This window comes from Wyeomyia smithii, chromosome 3 (assembly GCF_029784165.1).
Source record: "Wyeomyia smithii strain HCP4-BCI-WySm-NY-G18 chromosome 3, ASM2978416v1, whole genome shotgun sequence".
NCBI classification, from domain to species: domain Eukaryota; kingdom Metazoa; phylum Arthropoda; class Insecta; order Diptera; family Culicidae; genus Wyeomyia; species Wyeomyia smithii.
The window spans coordinates 122,760,549-122,769,436 of NC_073696.1; the positions used below are offsets into that span (position 1 = coordinate 122,760,549).

Sequence of the window (8,888 nt, forward strand, 5' to 3'; positions counted from 1 at the left end):
TACGTTACTTATGTATGACCTCTTAATAGATGCTTACTCACTGCTTATGGTCTTGTAATTCTTTTGACGAGCCTTTCGCAGTATGTACAGTCAGAAACTAGATGGCTCTTTTAGTAAACACTAACGTAGAAAATGTAGGCGCAGACATGGTACGAAGCAGAGGTGATAGACTTTAGCTTTTTTCAAGAGAAACACAAGAGAAAGAGACGTTTAGGAAAGTGTCTAAAGCTTCACTTGAACAAAAAAAAAGGATTTAAAAAAAAGTGAGTTGGTATGGAAACTGTTATCTTAGATTTCCAAAAACCAAGGTTTGTAGACAAACACTTTAGTCGCCTAAAATTCATCTAAGCATTTCAAAATGAGCGCTATTAGTCTTTTTTATGTCCAACATTGTTTTACGTTGAAAATGTTCCATAAACATGACTGAATTTTTGTTAGAAAAACTTTTTAAATCGTTCAAAAAAGATTTAGGTAAATTGACTATCCAAAAAATCAAAGTTTAAATCACTTTTTATTTTTCATGCATGTAGGATCTCAAATTCAATTTTCCAATATCTTTATATGAAATTTCAAGCAATTTTCTAAAAGTCATTCCTTAACAACTTTTTTCAATATCAGTCAATATCCAGATACAGATTTATACAAACAACAGATTTATAAAAAAACTGCTCAAAAACTTCAGCCCTTTTTAAATGTTAGTCTAGAGAAATGTTATGAAAAGCATGCAAAATTGTTTAGTTTAATAAAACCTACATACCCACAAACTCTCACTGAATTCTGCCAAAATCTGATCAAGTTGGTGCATAATCCGTCTCTTGGTTAACTTCGTGCATTTTTGTATTCACTTGCCAACCTACTAGTCGACAGATTAAAAACAACATGATAAATACTAAAACAATTAAAAACAACTTCAAGCGAGTTAAAAACCTTCATTTAACCAAGCAACCACGAATATTTTATATACCGCAACTATAGGAACACGCATTCGCAACTATAGGAACTCTACCGCAACTATTGGAGCAAAAGCATCCAGCATATTTTTGTTAATTTCAAGCCTCAAAACGTGTTTAAAGTCAATTTTAAGGTGCAAAACTATCAAGTAGAGCCCATTTCAACAGAAAATAATGAAAAGTACCAGCTAGACTCGTTTATCTTAGCCAAAACATGGCTAAACATGCATAACTCGTGCTTAGTTCCTCCACTATTGGGTCATTTACCCTACACATGCAAATAACATGAGATAAATATGTTTTAAACATATGACGCGATTTTTTTTATCATGGTGTAATAGAAACGTCGCTTCACTCATATCGTTGATATCGTGCAACACTGGCACAACTCAAAAAGCATACTTTCGAGAAAAACGCGTTTGAAAATTAACGTCGAAAGTTTATTTTTCAATTTTTAGGAAAACTTTATAGTTTAATATTTCCAATCTTTATCTAACACTTTTAGGTCTATTATGCACATATTATGAGCACGTTGTATAAGTTAAAACCTTATTTTTACTAACTTTAAAGAGAAATTTCGATTTGTGCAGTAAAGGCGGTTCTACTCATAACTCTGGATTTTCAACTTTCATGCTCCAAAAAACATTTTTCGTTTATTTTGGCGATGCTCGTTTTTGTTTTTAATTTCGAGGCTTTGTAAACTAGTAGAAGTTACCTTAAAACCGATATCGTGTTTCAAATTTGAAATATCAGCCGTTCTCGTTATGTACGTTCTTTGTTTGAGTTACTTTTTAACTGTGATTTATACTCAAAAGTACTTAAATATGAGTGACAAGTTTGAGTTTTGCGTGGGATCGGACGCCACTGCGTCAAAGTCACTGAGCGTTGCATGTTTGATACCACGAAAGAGCGTAGGCGCAGCCTTAGATCAGGTAAAAAAAGGGAGAAGAGGAAGATAAAGCCCAGAAAGGACAACTTTACGGCACAGAGGTAGCTGACTGAAGGTTAAAAAATTATTAGGGGCTTTACTGTTGCGATTCTTAAGATTTATAGCAATTTGAAACTTTAAACGCGTTTTTCTCAAAACCATGTTTTCAAAATCGGCGAGCAGTAGAACTGAAAAAGTTTACATCCGATTGACTTGAAATTTTAACTGTAGCTTCTTCATTCTAGTGAAGTACACACGATTTTGGTGATTGACTAACAACAACAAAAGTTATAAACAATAAAAGTCGATTTTTTTTTGTCTAAAAAGAATTTTTTTCAAACCGTTGCTATTTTGCGAAGAAAAATTCTAAAAATATGATAATGTGTACTTCACTAGCAACACTTATGTAGATAATGAAAACATTTTTGTTTTGGTTATAGGTGGCGTTGGGCACGACTTCTACTGCTCGCCGCGGAAGAACTTTAAAAAAAAGCGTTTCACGACAATCGCTGCACAGCCGCCATTTTGTAAAAAAATAGCAATAATTTTTTTTTCTATTCTCCAAGAGTTGCTTAATTCAATGATATATTATTTATATACCTTACATCTCAAATGCCCTTTAAAAAATATCATGAAAAAGCCTTGTTTTTTGAGCATTTGGTAGATATTATCCCTAAAGTAAAAGTTGTATCTTAATTCATCTTTAAAAAATCTTTAGGAGGGAGTCAATAAGGATTTCACTAAGAGGATAGGCTCGCACGAACTCATCCAAATTAATAGCAACATGATATGACATAGGATTAAAAAATATAAAAACAGTGTAGAAGCAAAAGGGTCAATAATGGATACAGCAACTTTTTAAAATTTTGTAAATTCTGTATTCGAATAGGGCTGACTTAGGCGTAATTAAATATGTTTGATTGTGACCAGGAGCGAGAATACCCTACATGTTAAGTGATTGGCGCTTTGTCATATCTGTGGTATATAATCTCCATTTGCGAAATTGACGATTTAATAAAATTTAGAGAAAACCCATCTAAAGCAAAATCCTAAGCGAATAAATAAGCTTTGTCTAATCGAATTCTCACATGTTAGTTTTGTTCCTCTCACATTAGGATTCCAGTTTTTTCCACTTTTATTTTCAACATTATTCTAGTTTATTCCAAAATGTTATTGATAACCCAGCAAACAAATTGGTTCATATAACTCGCGCTCAACTCTGTTAAGTGAACCCTTATTTGGTTAAAAATGACCATATTAGATGCATTAAATGCGCCTATGTGTACAAACCTGGAGGCCATATACGTACGTTGTAAGAAAAAATTGGTTACGATTTTTAATAACTTCGCATGCTCTCTTAAATGGCCTCATTCGAAACTTTAAATTGCATTCTATACGACTTAGAGGATTGACGCATTTTACAATTTTGTATGACACGTTAAATGGTTCATATATAAACTGATATTGCGTTTTATAGGATTTAAGTTTTATACGATATAAACAAATTAAATTTAGCATTTTATGTAATTTTAAACCTGACATGCACATTTGAGCGACTTAAAATCAACATCCTTATACGACTTCTGGTTTGCTGGGAACCCTGTCAGTGAGTCAGTGTTTTTCACTTTATGTGCTAGAAACTGCTATATGCATTCATTTGTATTAGCTGTAAATTTCATTTTTTGGTACTGTGTACCATGCTTTATACGATCAACTATGTCTTAGAAACTATTACAGTGGTGTATTGGCGTCTGAGTGGCGGCACCTTAATTGTTTATCTAAGAATCAATTGTGAGTGGATTTTTTTTTAAATCAGATATGACCTTTTTTTAAATCACTTTTTGTTTCTAAAGTAATTTTCTTCAATAATTTCAAATGAAATTTCTGACAACTTCCCAAAAGTCATCCCTTGAAAATTTTTCCCTTGTTCAGTAGATAAATCGAAAAAAACCAGTCTTTTTCAAATGCTAGTCCACATATTTTGAAAAAAAATAAAAAATTAAGCAAGTATGCAAAATTGCTAATTGCCTTGCACCCACAAAGTTTCATTGAATTGAAATGAGAGGTTGCTGCCAACTACTCAGTCGAATTGGTGCGAAATCCTTCAATATTCAATATTCTAGGTTGCTGAAAGCAAGGTGGAAAGGCTTTCCGCAAAATCCGCGCCATGGAGTAGTAAAAACGCGCCAAATCCGCGAGAAAGGCAAAATCCGCAAAAAACGCAAAATCCGCGCCGACTGTAACAACCCTGCAATTTTAAATACTGGTTATAGAGCATCTCGGGTTTTTTCTAAAGCCCTTCTTGCTGGACTACTTTACGCGGATTAAAAAAAAGCGTGTTTTTTACGCGGATTTTTGAATTAATTATTTTCGTGACATTTGAATAGTACATTTTTATAAAGAAATTTTTTTACTGTCTCGACCGTCAATTTGCATTAACACGCTTTCAATATGGAATTTCTTTAGAATCTTCGTAATAGTTACATCTCATGAAAGTAAACAAATAGCGTAGAGGATAACGAGTCTGTGAAGGAGGAAAGCAGCTACTGAATCAGATTTCATATGCGGTAGATCTTTCTACAAGAGTTCCGCAGGAGAGTTAAAGGAACCCATAGTTCAAGCTATATCTAACTTTCTAACCAAACTAAATGAATCCTACCAAAACTGTAGTTTCTAAATAATGGTTATGCAAATTAAAAAGCTTTTCAAATTCGCAATTTAAAAAAACTTTCATTGCACAATTTGGAAATGTTTTTTGAAGGTACATTTTTATTCGTTCAGAAAACAGTTTTTCAAACTCCTTGATTTACCTTCACCGTAAATCTTGCTGTTATAATTTTTTTCTGCTTTTTGTTCACTTATTAGGTACTTACACAGCAAATTTATATACAATCCTGATGATAGTTTTTGTCAATTTTTCTTTAATTGATAAATATTTTTACTGATCATGTTCACATTCTTTTCATGCCACATTTGGCGGGCACCGTGAATGTTCGTTAAATTCTAACCACTGTTTTGACAACTCTTCTTACGCTAGTTTTAAATTCTTCATGTGTGTCATCTAAGCGAAGGATAAAGCTGAAAAACTTTAATTTTGGAAATTCACCAGATATCTCAAAATGTTTATTGTAATGTGTGGGTCTTAGTTGGAACCTTTGGATGTGTATAGTGAGCGCATTATTGGCGAAGATAATGATGGAAAATTGACAAGAATAAAACAAAACAGCATTCAATCATTGAACGTGCCAAAATATCCTCAGTGGCTGCCAAGTACACGAATAATAATTGGAGAACTATTATAATTCTGTAACAGTTAAGTATGAAGAGAGAACCCGAATGATTACTGTACTTAACCCCACTCATTTTTACGATTTACAGATAAGCTGGGTGCCTCTGCCACCACAAGTCATGTTTGAAAGGTCTCGAATAAATCGCCTAGCAAATGTCAGACTCTCGGATAATCGACAACTGACCACAAATATCGGTTGGCATTTTCTACTTCCACACTGAGAACACAAAAAAAATACCAACAATGAAAAACGTATTTTCAAAATCAAATATCTATTATAAAGTTTGGGTTATAAATTTACTATATCCAATTCAGTTTGTTTAAAACTATGTACTAATAGTTATCGCCAGCTTAGCGCTGTTCGATAACAATGATTAATAAGAGATGGAAATATAACGATATAATACGACGTCTTTGATGATCGCCTACATAGTTGAACTTTTTGTTCTTGTAATTTACAAACAATCGTCTTAGAACTAATACCAGAGTGAAAAAAAAAGTTTAGGTGCCGCACACCTGTGCGAGCCTGAATTTTGCCACGATTCTGCTAAAAAAAGTAGATACAAAAAACGGAACAAACTGTTAGCAGTAAATATGCGCAATCTCAACATAACACATACATCTTCAAAAGAGAAAAAGGAACAATGGTTTGTAAAAAATACGAATGCTAACTTTGCTATAGATCGCTTCCTAGACTGGAAGATATATACTTAGAGAAATCAACTCTCATGTTAACGATAAAGTAGTAATGCACTGCGATGAGGTCCTAGGCCTTTCCGAAGCGGCACCCAACCGAGCGCTGTTGAGGGGGTGAGAGCAGCATCTGCTGCAATGAAGCGGACAGATCGTGCTGGGTTTGGCCACTTCCGTTAAGGAACGATTGATCAAATTTCTGCTGATTATGTTGGTTCGCTTTGGTTTGGCCGAGAACCGAAAGGCTCCGTTGGACGTTCGGGCAAACCGATTGAACAAATTGTTGAACAGTTGCATTCGGTTCAGCCGAGACGGCTGCTGCAGCAGCCATGACTGCCATCTGATTATTTTGCTCAAAGAGCATCTTGCGTTGATCCTGCAGCTTCTTGCGTAACAGAGCGTTCTGCATGATGCTCTGAGTATGGAATTGAAGTTCACGTTGCGTCGGGATACGGGGTTGTTGTGGCTGTTGCGGTGGTGCTTGCTGCTGACCGGAATCGGCTGCATTATCCACAGTGTTCTTCATAAGCATGCGACGTAATATTTCACTTTGCTGGTTTTTATTCAGCAATTGCATCAGGTACTGCTGCTGTGCAAGCAAGTTATTGTTAGCTCGGTTCTGGGCCACCATCTCGACCAACCGTTTGAGAGCCGTGTTCGATGCAGCCGCATTTATTGGATTGTGCTGTTCGAAAGCAGCCGGTCCTTGGTAGCTACGAGGGCACTGCGCCGTCCCGTTCGAGAAGCGTTGTGGGTGCCGTTCTTGTTGGTAACGTTGTCCGTTTGCGTTGTAAACATTGCCAAACGTATCGTTGGAAGGATGATACGAAGCTCGGCGTACGTCTTGATGGGAAATTTGGTTGGATGCGTTATTACCCCGTCGGAACCATTTACTGAAACGAGATCCTGTTTGGCCGACAGAACCATTGTCCGACTGTGAAATGGAACAACATGAATGCTAATCACAGCTAATTCCTGTAGAAAATCAACACGATACACTCACCCCGAACAGCGATTCAAACTTCATAAACTCCTCGAAGTTGTTGACATTAATGCTGTTATTTTGTGATTGTTGAGACAATTTTTGTCCAGATGTATAACTATTGGTGGTGTCAGAAATACTTTTGGTCGGAGTGCTCCGAGCCGGTGGAGGCGAACCAGTGCTTGAAGTAGCCACACTTTCCATATCGTTCTCTCTTCCAGAAGAAGTATCGTGCTGTTTCGAAACGTTGCCCCCTGTACGCTTCGAATGTACATGCTCATAGTGATGCAGTTCGTCGTAGAACGAGATATGTTTCCCGGTGGCTTTGCTGCCGGCAACCTTCGATTCGGTCGAGCCGATTTTCTCCAGTGATGTTTGGGATGTCGAAAGGGCACTCATTGACACGTCATCATCGAATCCGTGTAGTTCAATTGTATCTAGACGAGATGTTGGGCCGGAGGCTACCCACTCGGGCTCTTCCTCTATAGCTGTATCCTGCAGACGATGATACTCATCACTTTTGTAGCTCTTCACAATCACGTGGTGATTGCGATTACTAAACTCATAGTTGCGACGAACTCTGCAAATTGAAAATATATTACCGATATGAATAGAAGACACCAGGAAATATAACGATATGAAAGAGTAATGCCCTCGAGGTTTTTTTGTAGGAAGAACATAGTATTTAAAATTATATATAAAAAAAACAGTATCAGTTTGGGAATCTGCGAATAGCAAAGCAATTACATATTGAAATCCATTTGAATTGAATTAAAATCATCAAAGCCAGACCTTTAAATCTTTAAAATACCATTTTCAGTTGACGAGTCAATTTTTGTGTGTGTGAGTGAAACAAAAAGGAATTTAACGACGCTGAAAATGGCACACTTGCCATTGTTTCTTATGTACTAAAAATGTTACCTTGGAGCGACAAATCCATTGTCGCGGCCATGATGAGCATTGGGTGAACGTTCTTTGCTCGTTTCATCAACTCGGTTGGGTTTTCGTTCTTTGAGGCACGATTTCCTATGCGCATTCGATGGGCGCCATATGCCGAAACGGGCTAGCTTAGGATCATCGGCTATAGCCGGACGTCGGAAACTAAGTGAATGTTTACGGATGGCTTGCAATTGGCTAACTGTGTAGCGTATAGGAGCCGCTAGTATCGGATGAATGTCCGAAAGCATAATCGCTGGCAATCCGCAACTAAGAATAGCTGGGTCCAATTCTTCCAATGGAGGATCTTCTGATAAAGAAATAGATTAGAACAAAATGGCGTTACCTTCATTGTAATCACAATTATTGTAGCAATTGCAGGCAACCATCAAGAACGAAAAAAAACTACCTGCTTCTTTCAACAAATTTGAACAATCTCTGTATTGTTCAGAAGTATGAAAATCGTCACTCGTATTGCCGCTTGAAATTTTAACCATTTTTCTATACTCTATTTCCAAATTTGTTCGCACAATTTTAAAACCACAGAAACTACGTTTCAATTAATAGCTTATAAATCTAACACGTTTCGGTACGTAAAACACTCAGTAATAAAATAAGGATCGCTTATCTTTAACTAGAAAGCAATAGCTGTCTATCCACTAGCTCCAATGCCACTTGTTCACGGAACAGAAGTTAACTGAATCCGATATGACAGCGTACGGCACATTATTGCGGTTCTTGCCTTCAAACCCCGTTAGTAAAAAAAACGAGCACTGGTATTGGTAATACATAATTTTCAACCAACCAACGTCGTTGGTCAGAAATTATATACTTTCTAATAAAGCGTTTTATATACAGCAATGTACATATTTGCAGAAGGATGCGTTTGCAGATCTTGTATATAGTTGCAACAATAGCAACTGTTTAGATCGTGTAATTTACATAAGCAGGATAGCCGTTGTGTCTAGTGATGTTCGAAATTTCCGAACCTTCGATCAGTGAAAAAGATTATATGAATAATTCTTTGTATAAACTTATTTATGTCACTATGCCGTAAGTGGAAATAATCAAACGATCAACGGACACTAGTGATGTGCCACTAATTAAAGC

General features: G+C 36.3%; 1 protein-coding gene across 2 annotated transcripts; it reads right to left on the reverse strand.

Annotated features, from left to right (window-relative positions):
• Positions 1-5,420: 5,420 nt before the first annotated feature.
• LOC129732139 (protein cup) lies at positions 5,421-8,495 on the reverse strand. 2 transcript variants are annotated; one of them, XM_055692690.1, is made up of 4 exons: positions 8,188-8,495; positions 7,764-8,085; positions 6,864-7,422; positions 5,421-6,794 (listed from the first exon to the last, which is right to left on the reverse strand). In XM_055692690.1, the coding sequence occupies exons 1-4, from the start codon at positions 8,273-8,275 to the stop codon at positions 5,934-5,936; spliced, it is 1,830 nt and encodes a 609-aa protein (XP_055548665.1). In that variant the 5' UTR covers positions 8,276-8,495; the 3' UTR covers positions 5,421-5,933. The 2 variants fall into 2 exon arrangements, with proteins under 2 accessions (XP_055548665.1, XP_055548664.1); XM_055692689.1 differs by having other exon boundaries at positions 7,764-8,088; positions 8,188-8,494.
• Positions 8,496-8,888: the final 393 nt, after the last annotated feature.

Coding starts and splice junctions, on each gene's coding strand:
- LOC129732139 (XM_055692689.1), bottom strand. CDS start 8,275: ATGGTTAAAATTTCAAGCGGCAATACGAGTGACGATTTTCATACTTCT. Junction 7,423..7,763: donor AATGGATTTGTCGCTCCAAG/GTAACATTTTTA, acceptor TTCAATTTGCAG/AGTTCGTCGCAACTATGAGT. Junction 6,795..6,863: donor AGTTTGAATCGCTGTTCGGG/GTGAGTGTATCG, acceptor TCCATTTCACAG/TCGGACAATGGTTCTGTCGG.